The 14,569-nt window shown below is 47.9% G+C and overlaps 3 protein-coding genes across 3 annotated transcripts; all 3 read left to right on the top strand.

Moving 5' to 3' along the window:
- Positions 1 to 3,354: 3,354 nt before the first annotated feature.
- CDV56_103637 (uncharacterized protein) lies at positions 3,355 to 4,879 on the top strand (the record flags this gene model as incomplete). The annotated part of the gene is made up of 4 exons (XM_026757256.1): positions 3,355 to 3,634; positions 3,686 to 3,903; positions 3,978 to 4,218; positions 4,269 to 4,879. The coding sequence occupies 4 exons, from the start codon at positions 3,355 to 3,357 to the stop codon at positions 4,877 to 4,879; spliced, it is 1,350 nt and encodes a 449-aa protein (XP_026614687.1).
- Positions 4,880 to 9,182: 4,303 nt separating this feature from the next.
- Positions 9,183 to 9,935, top strand: CDV56_103087 (cutinase family protein; the record flags this gene model as incomplete). Its single annotated transcript, XM_026756706.1, has 3 exons — positions 9,183 to 9,350; positions 9,402 to 9,619; positions 9,674 to 9,935. 3 exons carry the CDS (start codon positions 9,183 to 9,185, stop codon positions 9,933 to 9,935), a joined length of 648 nt encoding a protein of 215 aa, XP_026614686.1.
- A 1,488-nt stretch (positions 9,936 to 11,423) lies between these two features.
- On the top strand, positions 11,424 to 13,417 carry CDV56_102654 (amino acid permease; the record flags this gene model as incomplete). Its single annotated transcript, XM_026756273.1, has 8 exons — positions 11,424 to 11,616; positions 11,667 to 11,778; positions 11,824 to 11,950; positions 11,998 to 12,155; positions 12,206 to 12,385; positions 12,438 to 12,532; positions 12,584 to 12,955; positions 13,005 to 13,417. 8 exons carry the CDS (start codon positions 11,424 to 11,426, stop codon positions 13,415 to 13,417), a joined length of 1,650 nt encoding a protein of 549 aa, XP_026614685.1.
- Between the last annotated feature and the right edge of the window lie 1,152 nt (positions 13,418 to 14,569).

Here is a 14,569-nt window from a genome sequence, read left to right as displayed (position 1 = left end):
GCAGTCGGTTCAACCCGGCTGATAAATTTTACAACCCTTCTAGGAGCGCCCGACGAACCGAACTCAACGAAAGGGAATTGGGAGGAGTGAGGGAGTGAGAGGGTGTGTTGATCTTTTTTGTCTCTTCTTTTGTTTACTCTCTGTCTTCTCATGTCTCTTCTGTCTTTGTTTTGTTTAACTGTCTTTCCATATATCTTTCATTGTACTTTGTGCAAATGAACTTGTTCCGCCTCTTCCAAACCATGGCAGTCAGATGTAGCAGTGCCAACCACTTTTCATGTATCTTCCATTGTACTTTGCAAATGAACTTATTCCAACTCTTCCAAAGTATACTACTCAGATGTAGCAATGTCAACACTTTATTGTTTCTGCTTTCATATGCTTCTTGTTTGTATCTTTCTGTAGCTTGAGGTAGTTGCTTCCACTGTAGTCGATTCATCAATCAGGCATTTTGTAACAATTCGTTCTTCCCAGTCGTACCTGCCTTCCTTCACGTGTTCTCTCTTACTACAAGTAGACGCAGATTCCTACTTACAGATGCGGCTCTCTTATATTCGAGCTCTTTACATGAGAGCTCAACCTGATGCTTTTCGAGTGGAATGCCTCTTCATTTATGAAGGCAACTGCTGCCTATTGTGTCTTCTTCATCGTCAACGCGCAGACAATCCCAAGCTCAACAAGAGTATTCTGCTTTCTGTTGATGATGTATCTTTGCTAACATCTCATGGCTACTATTAGATGTTTCTAGCCTTGCCAGTGAGCGACATGTTACGAATTGACGGCAATTTTTCATCGTGAGCTACAGGGCTTCTCTATCGATGCGACCGTCTCCTTCTCGAACCCTCTGCTGAAAAAAAAAGAATACAACGTACAACCTTTGCTCTATATGATCAAGACCACAATGCATATCCTTGTTGCGTGCTGCTGGCTTGGGTACATTCTCGGTTCTCCTACGGTTGTGAAGAGGGACATTACACTGAGAAGATGTGATACCTTTGAGGTGAGCTGGCTCAGGTATGCGGTCTAAAAACTATACTGCATGGATGATCGCTCATGGACTGACTGCGTTCTTGCCAGATTCGAGGTTTGAAAAGTCAGAGGTCCTCTTGGTTACTTTACCAAATCGCTCACAGGGCACATATCTACGCCGCATCGATAAGGGAGAGGGATGGAGAGACCCGGAAGGTGCCAATGCCGTACGAGACAGAACAGAAGGTCGACGAAGGGGCCTGAAATACTCCGTCAAGGGTCGTGGTAGTGAACATTCTCGAGATAATTTGGTGTCGTGTGCCATGTCAATATACACTTTATATGCGTGACGGTCTTTCGACGAAAGCCGTGCCATGTCTTTGCAATCCGCTGATAGAAACGATGCTGCGATATCTAATATTAGTTCTTAATTGAACATGCCACAAACCACCGAGATCTAGATCTAGAATCAGTTTGACTGGATGAGCTTCTGATGGCTTTGACACCAAGAAGATCTAAGGGAATAAACGGGATTATGGTAGAACGAGCATTGAGAACCTTTGTTTTCCTCGTTTTTGTCACTTGGTAGCCTCCTGAATACCCAACGTCGATACTCCCAAGTCTCTGTATTTAGCATAGGGGTGCCTCTTTTTTCTCTTTACTACCTTGAGATAGGACCTAGGTATGGAGAAGGCAGGAAGACCCGCCCGCTCCAAGCCTGATTTCAATATGAGGTACAGTCGCGTTGCTCGACAGCTTTCGTTATACCCTTCAAGCATCAAAGTCCATACTGACAGACGTCACTTTTGATACAGATTCCTCTCTTCTGTCCCCGAAAAATGGCGCGTCGCTCATCGAAAGCTCAGCTGGGTCGAGTTCCGGGGTTTCTCTTCGCTGGGCTGTGTTTTCAGAGCGGTTTGGGTTCTCCTCCGTTCAAGACACTCTCCTGACGAAACTCCACGCATGGCTCGAAAGATTCAGGCGTGACCAGAGGGATGGAATGGGGTACAAATGGACCGACAATATGGGGCAGGTACATCCGCTGCGTTGTCTTTTGCTCGGCGGCTTCATAGGAATGACATGATGGAAAGCCATGAGGACTGTAAGCTGCAATTTTCAATGCATTCTCCATTTTCCCTGATGTTTCTCGCCACTGTTTATTGAACGTACTAACAAAGCTTGAGGCGATTCCGCAGGCTGGAAGCATTACCACGACGAAAGTCTTGTGCAAATGACACAGCACAATCCATCCTATAACGTAACAACGCAATCGATCATATCGTACCTGGTTAGTATGCACAGGCCTCCGTTACACAAGACCTTGATAAGAGCCGGGAGATGACTCAAGCTCGCCTCTTGGCTTGTCTCAGTCCTTGACAAGCCAGCATTTCCCGCCATTGCCTTGGTTCTTGGCCCACCTCCGGAGATTCGATATCTCGAGTTGGATCGGTCGAAGTTCGAGGGGCATACTGAGAACGGTAGCATCTGATTATAATTCCAATCTTCTGTGATTGCATCGCTCACCCTATGGTATGGTTTCGCCATTGACTATCCAGCATAATCGTCGTGGAACGGGATCTGGAGTCTCTCTGTGTATGGGCCTCTCCGCTGACCGTCGGGGTACTCTGCCAAAAGACCCTGTACATGCCAAAACATGACATTCTCAAGTTGCATCAATAGCGGATATTGTTAGCCTCAGAGACCAATCGTCTTTGTTCCCTGAGCCCCTGTCTCTGCCAAGGCAAGGTGTGAAGGGGTCATGATTGCGAGAGGAAGGAAAACTAATCTCTAGAAAGACCTTGACCGGCTTCTTGTCCATCAATGGAAAGATCTTCATAGTGTCTGGCATAACTGGGCCCTGGATATATCTTGTCTAAGTTCATTCTGCAGAGCGTTGATTGGGCTGCACTCAGGAAAGCCAAGCTTGCCGAGTCAGGCTATCTTATTGTTGGAAAAATCGCTAGTCCAACCAGCATGATTTCAAAGTAAGCAGGTGCATTATCGTTGCAACCCAAGACTCTTCGTGTCCTTGCATTGATACAGGGAAGATATCCAGCTAATCATCCACGCTCCATTTTGCTTACTAGAACCTTATCTGCTGAATGCGGGGAGATTGCTATCAATATCACCGTCTATATCCGTCGGCCAAAGGTCAATGCAATGTTTGTGAATAACAACCTTCTTAAGGACCTTCCTAAAAGTGCAATGTGTGAATACTTGGCGAAGGAGAGGCGAAGGAGGTGAATTCACAGAATGCCTTGGCATTGTTTGGCAGGAGAGGAAGTCGACTATAAAAGCAGAGTAGATAGCAGCATCTACTTTTGAGATTCCATCATTCTCAGAGCATCACTGCATAATACGCAGAGAGCAAAGTACCTCGACAACATGAAGATCACAGCTTTCTCGCTGTTGTCACTGGCTTGTGCCGCTGCGGCCTCTCGAGAGGGCGAGTCGACCATGGACCGCCTCATGTCTGTCAAGGTCGAGCAGAGAGAGAGATCTAGGGCTCAAGGTCTTTTCAATGCAAACCAGTATCCTGATCTGGGGAGCCAGAAGTGTGTCAATGGAAAAGCAGGAGAGTACTCGTGTGAGAATGTCGATCTGCTTGGCTTTCTCAGTCATCAGGCTATGGGCAGCACGACCCGTGAGGGAAATGACATCTGGGGTATGATTCCTGACTGAAAACGTCTCCCACAAGGCTCACCAAAACGTATAGGATGGACTTCGGCTAATGGTCGTGAATTTGGCATCATTGGTCAAACTGACGGCACGGCTTTCGTTGAAGTACATGCGGATGGGAGTCTCGACTACGTCGGACGGCTGCCAACTCAGACGGAGCCTAGCGTGTGGAGAGACATGAAGGTTATTGGTGACCATGTTTACATTGGAGCAGAGGCCTCTGGTCACGGGCTCCAGGTGTTTGATCTGAAGAAGGTGTGTCGAGTGATGTTCACCTCGATCGACTTTTGTCGAGTATGGATAGCTGACCTTGTACGCGGCATTGCTAGCTCCTACGCACGAGTGCAAGAAAACCTACCACATTCTCGGTTTCTCGCGATCTCAAATCCTGGTACAGCGGCTTTGGAAGCTCTCACAATATCGTCGCTCACGAGGAGACAAACATGATCTATGCAGTTGGAACCACCAGGTCCCTTAGCTGCGCCGGAGGCCTGTGGATGGTGGATGTTTCCAATCCCGCGAAGCCAACTTCGCCCGGCTGTGTGAGCCAGGATGGCTATGTGCATGATGGTAAGCCGTCGCTAGGTTTGATCATTGAATGCCTATACTAACAATCACAGCACAATGTGTCATCTACAAGGGGCCCGACGCGAAGTACAACGGACACGAGATCTGCTTCAACTACAACGAGGATACACTGACCATCGTCGACGTCACCAATAAGAAATCTCCGGTGCAAATCTCCAAGACTCCCTATGTTGGCTCCAGCTACACTCATCAGGGCTGGCTTACCAACATGGAGAACATGTCGTACCTGCTGCTTGATGACGAGCTCGACGAGATGGACAAGACTGGGGTGGCCGCCAACGGACATACTACAACTTACATTTTCGACATCCGCGATCTCGCTCAGCCCAAGCATACTGGGATTTACCAGTCTCCCGTCAAATCGATCGACCACAACCAGTACGTGCTCAATGGCCTCTCTTACCAGTCCAACTACGGCAGTGGCCTGCGCATCGTGGATGTGAGTTCCGTCGAGCAGGATCCCACCGGCGCGCAGTTCAAGCAGGTCGGCTTCTTTGACTGCCACCCTGATGACGATGCCGAAGGTGGTAAGGTTGAGTTCGTTGGAAGCTGGAGCGTTTATCCTTACTTCAAGAGCGGCAACATCCTCCTGAACAGCATTGAGCGGGGTGTTTATTCTTTAAAGTACACTGGTGCGAAGTGATGACCTTTTGATTGAACTATCATTGGGACATGGTCATAATTGGAAAGCGTCATTAATGAGCTGAATAGAATGGATTCAATACAACCACTATCTATGACTAGAAGTTAGATTTCAAAAACAAGTTTTACCTAGGGTATAATAAGTCTATGAAGAACTTGCGCCAGTCTGATATAGGTACTAGTTCGCATCATGTTACTAGCTTAATTGCTTAATATTTGTGGATTATTAATGGTGGAGCAAACCTCTTGCATTTATCAATTGCTCATACAATGCCTTGCCCAGAGAAGTGCTTGTACGTCAAGGGGCCAGCTCAGATGAGAGCAGAATGTACTCTGTAGAAGGGGTATTCCAGACACGAGTCCTGAAGCAATCAACGATTTAGTCCGATGAATCGACCATTATATGACATTTGAAAATGATCCAGGACAAATAGGAACTAATGATGGTAAATATCCAACTGAAGCAGTGCGAAGGCGCACTTGATAAGCATTGCTTGAACACTTACAGACATCAATCTGCGTTAAGGAGCTTGCGAGATCCTGACTTTACCTTGGTGGTCTCAGAACTAGTGCAAGTCTGCGCCACGCTTTTCTAAACAATGCAGCCTTCTATATCAATATTGCTTACTGGGGCCCTGTCCCTGTATATTTGGTTTTTCTCAGAGAAGTGGGGTTGAAACCGAGAACTGCTCTTACTTTAATCCTGACCTTCCAAGCCTCTCGAATGAGAAGCAACAAGATCCATCCCTGATGACAACTACCTGTCTGCGATCAACATTGAACTAACTTTAAGTAAGTATTTGGCTAATTGACTTCCTGATTTTCCATAACGCTTCGTCGCTACCGGTATACTGACCTCCACATACTAGAGCTGGAACCGAAGCCTGCAAACGCTCACTCATACCGAATGCCACGGAGACTCTTGCTGTTTATAGGCACACCGGACTCATCACAATTATAGACCGGGATTCATGATCCGCGTCGCAGAGCTTGTGCTGGCTGATCCTGGCGCGTCACCAACGACCCCGGTGCCAGATCGCCACAATGGTTGAGTAGAGGAGACCAGACAATCTGGCTTGAATGGCTAGAAAGTGGCAGCACAAATTCCATTGTCAGTAACGCATGATAGGTGAACACACTCTACAAAGCTGGTACGGCAGCGGCCAAGCATTTGTCCTCAAAGTGAGCTCGGGCCTCTGTTCAGGAAGGATGACGACAATGATCTTGCGTTTGCGATTAGTGGTAGAGTGAATCCGGATGGTCCGTTGACGAATCATTTGGTAATCCTGAGGGCGACTGGAGACTCTTTCACTTCTACTGATTATCTGGACAGAGATCCAAATCTTCAGCATTGGCACTATCCTAGCCTAGAAGGCAACTGCATCGCTTGCAGAGGAAAGGGCCAGAGAATGTCTACCTATCGCCTTTCTGTCTCGAAAGATAATAAGAACCCGGAAGCTGAACAGGATAGAGGAAAAGGATATCCTATTCTATTGCAATGACTTCAAAGATGTGGACTTCGAAGGAAGTTCCCCGATGAGTGCGACCCTTTTCTTACTTCCAACTTCTAGCGGGACTATATAGTTGATGTAGGAACTAACCTATCTTTGCATAGCTCCATATATCTACTACGATTCACACAGTGAGGGAAGGAACCAGGACGGCAGTGACCGCTGGGGTGGACTTCAGTAAAGTCTAATGAATCTGTCAAGAGTCAATACCCATTATGCCTGGGCCAAGCCCCACGTTCATGGCAGCAAATACACCATTATGGCGCTCTGCCAGGATTACGCTGGGATGCAATGGCTGCTACCAGTGGTATAGTGCAGGATAACTATGACATTCCAAACAGTGTTCATCTCAATGATTTTGACGGAAAGCGATTGGTAAAGCCAGGGCGTTGTTCCAAGCCTTGAGGCACACTCTTCAATTCCCTCATCAATCTTATTCTGTGCTGTGTCATAGAGAGATGTTCGGACTTCGGGCCATATAAGTCAATGAATCAGTAAAAAGATCTCATGACATGCATCTTCCTAGAGTGGACTAACGAGAATGCCCTTGCCTTCTGCTCTAAGACCTCATCTCACATCTCTGACATCGGAAAAAGGCTGGCGCTTCCTCGGCCCTAGAATGGCCTGAATTGTGACAAATCGTATAATTAGTCTTGCCACGCGCTGGAACTGCATAGGGAATGCATAAGGTATTAACCGCCATCTGGATTATCTCATTCGGCTGTCTTCGAAAGCACAGGTGTCAGTGAATGCAGCAGCCTAGACAATTTTGCCCGATACTGACCTTGGTTCACAGAGCCTCAGCCCTGAGTCCTTCTCATCAATCCTGTTAGAATTCTTGAAGAACCCTAGATGATGGATCTATCGCGGAAATCCACATTGACATGTACCTATCGCTTCAAGCCAATGAGCAGAGAAGCGAGAAGATGCGTCTGAGGGTTTGGGGAGAGTTGATTGGTAGAATTGGTTGCTGCTGTCGTAGAGAGTGTCCTTTGCCAGAGGGAGGGTTAAGCTCCAGATATTGATGGGACACGCTATAGGCCAGGCGCTCTAAACTCGTATCTAACCAGTTGCTAATAGCGATAATGTCCCGACAAGGACCTAGTCTTGGAAAGATTTCACCGGAGATAAACCGAGGTAGCAACGATATGCAGTCAGTTCTCCTACACAATCTAGCGGCCGTTCATCATCAAAGTTTTGTATCTACTGAATTTTGGCTATCTTTGAAGAGAAGAGATGACCTCTCATTATGTCTTACCAAGATGTACCTGCTTTTACTAGATAGCCAGCCATTTCTCGTGCAATATGTCCACTAATTCTCGCTACTAACGAATATCTAAAACAAGGGACCATCGTAGTCCGTTCACCCAAGGGCTTCTCTTTTGCAAAGGTCAAAGGCATTCAACCAGAAGGGAGTAAAGGGGAATATTTGTGCCTTGAGCAGAGAGCGTCAAAAGGTCTAGGAACATTCAACTGGCAGTAGAATTTTATAGACTAAACGTAATCTTCCACGGAAAGTAACCACTTTTAGAGGCCGATATAGAATCTATGTAAGAACTCGGAAAGACAGAGTTTCTCGAAATGGCAAGAATTGGGTCGGAATCAACACAGTAACAGGATTTGCTATGATCAAGAGTGAGTCAGAAGCTTTACGGATAATTCCCAACACTTGTGACTAAATTTTGATGGTCAAGTTGGGCTATAGTAGGCAAGCGCTGCTCTTTGTTACTGGTCGTAGATAAAGACGAAGCATCCAGGTTACCTAGATTGAGCTACATAGCAAGACAATGTACGTGTCACCCGACGGTGACTAGCAATAGTTCCTTTTTCACATATAGCATGCTCATCATCGTTTAATCAGTCACTCAAGGCTTTGAGCCATCGGAATCTGACGAAGCTCGGCAGGGAATAGATATCCCTCATACTACGTACTACGGATAGAAGTGGAAGAACGAACTCACACTTTCGATTACCATCCGGATCAGGAACAACTCCGAAACTCAATTTAAGGCAGAACCGTTTTACCACAGCGGAAACAGACTGTGATCTCGAATTTGAGACAAGTTACACTTCAGATTGGACCAATTTTAAGGGCCCGCACGGAACCATGGGATGACATGAAACCAAGTTATCCCACAACTCTTGCTCAGCACCTCGGTATCTGCAAGAGTCCTCATGAGGAAACTGTCTCACAAAACTACATCAATTCGGCATTGCAGTTAACTAGACTCCGACGTAGCAGTGCATTTCACACCCCCATATATGAAGATGCGAGAGAATCCGGGAAAGAAGGCGATAGAGTTCAGCCACAATATGGGGTAGAAGGTACCCGTCCAGTCAAGGTTACTAGTCAGTCTTGAAGATTCCCAGGAAGTACCTGAGACTTGAGGTCTGATGATCCCCCGCACTCATTAGTGTAGGATGTAGGCCCAATCAACTATAATTGTTCCGAAGAATGTCAGCGAAGTTTTCCCGAAACACGACAATCCTGAGACCTGCCTGCAAGCTAAGCTCAAGCCCAAACCACGAGACTCCTGAAGATTCACGGTTCTTCCCTTGACTATCTGAGGTGCCTCGGATCGGCAGTTGACAGAGACGAGGTCTTGAAAGGTTTCTGAATAGGCATCCTTCGGAGTTGTGCCCAAATATGGACTTGCTGAAGGGATATAAAGCACCTGCGACGCAAGGTGTTGAGTGCAGCACCAACAGCATCTTCTCCTGCCAGGTCATCCTTACTACCTCCAGTCAAGTTGACATTTCCAGTTTCAACCCTAGCCCGAGTTCCTCAGCGACATGTCTCTGCGCTCACTCTTCGTAGCTGCCTTGACCACTCTGGCAATGGCAGCACCTGCTTCCGAGATCCAGGCCCGTCAAGGCATGACCTCCAACGAGCTCGAAAGCGGCGCTTGTCGTGATGTGACTTTCATCTTCGCTCGAGGCTCCACCGAGCAGGGCAACATGGTATGTCTCTCACCCCGGCGCTCACCAACATGACAGAGTTGACGATCTTAGGGTTTCATCGTGGGACCCGGAGTCTGCAGCTCGCTGAAGAGCGATCTGGGCTCCGACAAGGTCGCCTGTCAGGGTGTGGGAGGGGCATATACCGCACAATTACTTCCCAACTTCCTTTCTCAGAACACGGATCAGGCATCCATCGATGCAGCCACGGATATGTTCAATCTGGCCAACACCAAGTGTCCGAATACGAAGATTGTGGCTGGTGGATACAGGTATATCCTCTGCATCGTAAACAGTGAAGACCCACAGCTAACCTGATATAACAGCCAAGGTTCTGCCGTCATAGACAATGCGATTCAGGCGCTTGACAGTGATCTCGAAGCGAAGGTCAAGGGAGTGGTCCTGTTTGGATTCACCCGTAATGTGGTCGATAAGGGACAAATCCCGGGTTATCCCACGGACCAGACCAAGATCTATTGCGCCTTTGGTGACCTGGTTTGTGATAATACGCTGATTATCACCCCGGCGCACTTGAGCTATGGAGTGGATGCAGGGGATGCTGCCAAGTTTCTTGCTTCAAAGGTCTAGGGTTGACGTGGATCCTAATGACAATGTCAACTGATGAAAGGACAACTGGAAGAGCTGGTCTCAACATGATTATTTTTGATGTATCTAGGAATAAATCTAGGAACTCGATGCCTGATTCGTAAATTGATGCAGCTGTTGCGAGTAAAATATTCTGTATGCATGTTAGTCTGAGTCTCGAGTATTGAAGACAAAAAAGCGCTACTCTGGCACATTCTTGGCCCCGCGGTCTTACTCTTGGAAAGAGGTATGGAGGAGATGAACCAGGCCTGTCACCAGGGACCATGTGACATAGGGCCATCTCAACTGTCGGACATGGATCCTGAATCAATCGTCTCGCTTACTGCACACATCTCTGCTAAGGTTGAAACAGGAATCATATGGACGCTTGCAATCACTGAAAGTTATCGTATCAAGACACTGATACAATTTTAAATAACAGATTCATGAACTTGCGAAGCGACGCCTTGGGCTCCTCACCTCGCTCTAGCCTTCATCGACAAATTTTGAAAGTGAAGCCGGCCTCAACCAGACACACAAGCTCTTCTCAGGAGGCTACAACCCATGCAGACAAGACTCGATACAGCGCAAGGGGAAATGATTCCTGCGACTAGTAACTTGACTGAAGATTTCTTGGCTCTTACGTTAATGAGAAAATCGAGGTGGCTGACTTTCGTGCTAGAACTCAATAACTGCCGACTTATGTCTTACCCAACCGCGAGATATATCCTCTACGAGATGTTTCACAGTTTAGCCGACAGCACACATAACCTACCTACGATGCCAAATCGTCCGAGCATTGGTTCCCTCATAATCCAACACCTACGATGTTTGTGCAGCGTAGTATGCAATATCACGAAGGATTTTTGCGCCGAGTCAACGTAACTTCCTGCTTCTTCACGAGCTGCTGAGGCTATGGCGCAATATATCATGACAATGGCGATCACGAAGGGATCTTGAATTCTCCGTATAAGGGCTGAGATTGCTCATGGATGCGCTGTTGTCAGTTCCGCTTCTTGGCTTTCCCGAGCTGACCAGGCAAGACTTGGGCGTATAACACTGGTACATTCAGTCAGGCTGATATTCAGTGGCACACAACTGACGCTGCATGCAGAGGAGAAAGTTATGGCATTTCGTGCGATTCGAATGTACAGATTTGTATTCCACCATTGACTCTCAGAAGCTCCGACTTCTATCAGAATATTGCAATCGAATGAGAGCGGGGTGGACCATTTCGATAACGTGGTGGAACGATGATCTGGCGATAACGCTCCGCTACGGAGATATCACGACATCAATGACAAATGAGCGTGGTGCGTGCCTGCCAATGACGGCGGATGTAACCCACGTGCTTCTTGACCGAAACCGAGATTTCAGCTTAATCGTACAGCGAGACCGTCAGTTCATGTCTACAAAATGTCACTCTCCTGATTTCGTCGCTCTGTCTACGAGCCAATTCCTTTAGCAAAACCCGGTCGTCGAAGAGATTGCATGCGGCAGCCAATGGCGGCAAAATCGAGCAAGCATGGAGTCACGTATGGAACGGGAACCCAGGTTTGGGACGAAGAAGGCTATCGGGCACGTTTCGCGGCGAGCCATGTGGAAGAAGGCCCAAATGATGTGTTTGCAGCGCCGTTGAAACGACATCTGCGGTCGAGACATTTGCATATGATCGCGATTGGAGGTACGTCTCGCTTTGACGTACAAGAAAAAGCACGCCTAACGTCAGGCCAGGAATTATTGGACCCGGGTTGCTGGTGGGTTCGGGCAATGCCTTCAGTAAGGGCGGTCCAGCTGGCGTGTTGATCAGCTTTTGTTTGGTTGGTATCATAGTTTTCTTCGTCATGTAAGTTCTAGCCGAGTCTTTGAATGACCAAGGCTGACGAGCAAGGCAATCATTGGGCGAAATGGCTACACTCATTCCGGTAACTGGCTCCTTCACCGAATATGCGCAGCGTTTCATCGACGACTCTCTTGCTTTTGGGTTAGGATGGGCTTACTGGTATCTATGGGTGACGGTAGGCCCTTGTTCTTCTACTGTGGCTGTCAGTCCTAACCAAATTAGGTCCTTGCGAACGAATACAATGCCATCTCGCTTGTTATAGGATACTGGACTGATGCTGTACCTCAATGGGGATGGATACTCATCTTCTGGTTCCTATTTCTGGGTCTGTCTAACCTTGGCGTTCTGGCCTATGGCGAGATGGAATTCTGGCTATCATTGTATGCTTCCAGCGGTGCCTCCCTGCGTCTTTGTGACTAACAATTGCTAGAATTAAAATACTGGCCCTCATTGCTTTCTTTATACTGGCCATTTGCATCAGTACAGGGGGGGTAGGCCCTCAGCCAATTGGATTCAAGTACTGGCATGATCCAGGGCCTTTTGCGGACTCCATCAATGGTGTTGCCCGAACTTTTGTCGTTGCTGGAACGTTATATGCGGGAACAGAGATGTAAGTCAGAAAGTTGAGTTACAGACTTGAAGTACCCGCGTTGATGGCGTAGGGTTGGCATTACTGCAGGGGAATCGGCAAATCCACGCAAAGCTGTCCCGACAGCCATCCGCCAGGTGTTTTGGCGGATCCTGGTTTTCTATATCGGTGAGAAAAGTCATCAACTAACTTTCAAATTCCATCTACTGACTACCATAGGAACGATGTTCTTCATCGGAATACTGCTTCCATACAATGACAAGCGACTACTGGGCTCAAGCTCCGATGCAGCAAGCTCACCTTTGACAATTGCTTTGACGGATGCTGGTATTTTGCCTGCAGCTCATCTGATCAACGCGCTCATTGTGGTCAGCGTCATATCCGCAGGAAATGGCTCCCTCTACGTAGCGTCTCGCACTTTGCTCTTCATGGCTCGTAATGGCAAAGCACCTCGGTTCATCGGACGCACAAATACAGCGGGGGTACCCTGGGTTGCGTTGATATTCTCCAACGCCTTCACCTGTATTGTGTTTCTGACACTTTCTTCGGGGGCCGGAAAGATCTATTCGGCCTTGATCACCTTGTCCGGTGGTAAGTTGGCCTCTCACCCTCCGGGTTCTTGTCTGTTAACGAGGGACAGTGGCGACATTCATCGTCTGGGCCGTAATCGGAATCTGCCACATTCGCTTCCGTCAAGCCTTGGTCGTGCAGGGAGAGGATCCTGCAAAACTGCCCTTCAAGGCGTGGCTGTATCCGTGGGGCACATACTTTGCTGTCACGCTCAACATCTTTCTGGTATTCTTTCAAGGGTACACGGCGTTTTTGAGCCCCTTCAGCGCGGACGACTTTGTGATCAACTATATTTTGCTTCCTGTGTTTGCCCTGTTTGTTCTGGGTTATAAGTTCTGGCACAGGACCAGGTGGGTGAAACTAGAAGAGATGGATATCTGGACAGGTAGGAGGGAGTCACCGGACGTATTTGAGGCGGATGAACCGCAAGTCAAGAAACAGAAATCATGGTGGTCTCGATTATTGGCGGTTGTCATTGGCTGAGGATCCGATATATAGTAGTAGCATTGATTGATAGTTCTTAGATGAATCCAAACATCTCCGGGCTCATTCAGTTACTACTTAATACTTTAGACCGCGGCTCCCGCTGTCGTATGTATCGGCGAGCGCCGTTATCGGCCGGAAGACCTGGTTCAAGATAATGAAGTTATCCCACCAACAATCAAGAGTATTCCAAGAGAAGCTGCAGATATCTATGCATGATTCAAAGTAGCCGGCTGGGCTTCAAGGCGGGTTGCAAATTAAGGTCCCTGGTAAACGGGAGCGGTTCCATTTTAGGATGCGGGCCGTGATGGCGGATTCCGTCGGAGATCACAAGTGGAAGAGGTCCTTTCTGATTAAATTAGATTCAGAGCCGATCATGATCGTCGTGGGGGAGTGTATGGGTGGGAATCTTTCTCGCTTAATAGCTTCATCGAGCCGGTTTGTATGAAGAATTGAAATTCGCTTCGACACGAATCTATTCTGGTATATGAGGACCTGAATTGACCGGTGGAGGATCCCGCAAAGAACACTCAAAACCATCAGATCAACATCGTGATATCCAGGATGCCAAGTGATTGGACAATTCCTTGTAGAGTTGTTCTGCAGACCATCCGACTAGCGTCTCGGATAAGCAACAACTGATAACCTCCTCGCATCGAATCAGACCGCGTTCTCGGCCAACGGGATCACAGCGAAAGGGATATCCTTTCCATCCCCGGATGCTTTGGCCGTCATTCACTTCGTCACGGGATGTGGACTATCCAACCACAGATCCAGAGCAACCTACGATTCGCTTCGACAGGAAGACTTGACTGTTTCGAATCCCCCGCCAAGGGGCCTCGTCATCCAGATACGATCGACATCCTGACGGGATCGGCATCACCTCTGCCGAATTGGTTATCGAGGGTTCTCGCGGAGAGTACCGAAATGTAACCCCAGGCCGTCGTTTGTTGTATTGACTATCGCGATACGCGGCTGCCATGGTGCTGTACAATCTACGAGGACGGGGAATCTGAGCGACCAACGACGTCCAGACAACCGAGAAACGAGAATATTTAAGCCTGGCATTCCCACTGGATCTCACGGCTTCGTACCAGGGAACACAGCTCAGATCATCCATTTCTTCAACCTGATAATCCCAAGATCCTCATC

Source organism: Aspergillus thermomutatus (genome assembly GCF_002237265.1).
Source record: "Aspergillus thermomutatus strain HMR AF 39 chromosome Unknown NODE_87, whole genome shotgun sequence".
Lineage (NCBI taxonomy): Eukaryota > Fungi > Ascomycota > Eurotiomycetes > Eurotiales > Aspergillaceae > Aspergillus > Aspergillus thermomutatus.
Note: the sequence above shows the minus strand (reverse complement) of the source record. Positions and strands in the feature narration are given on the sequence as shown.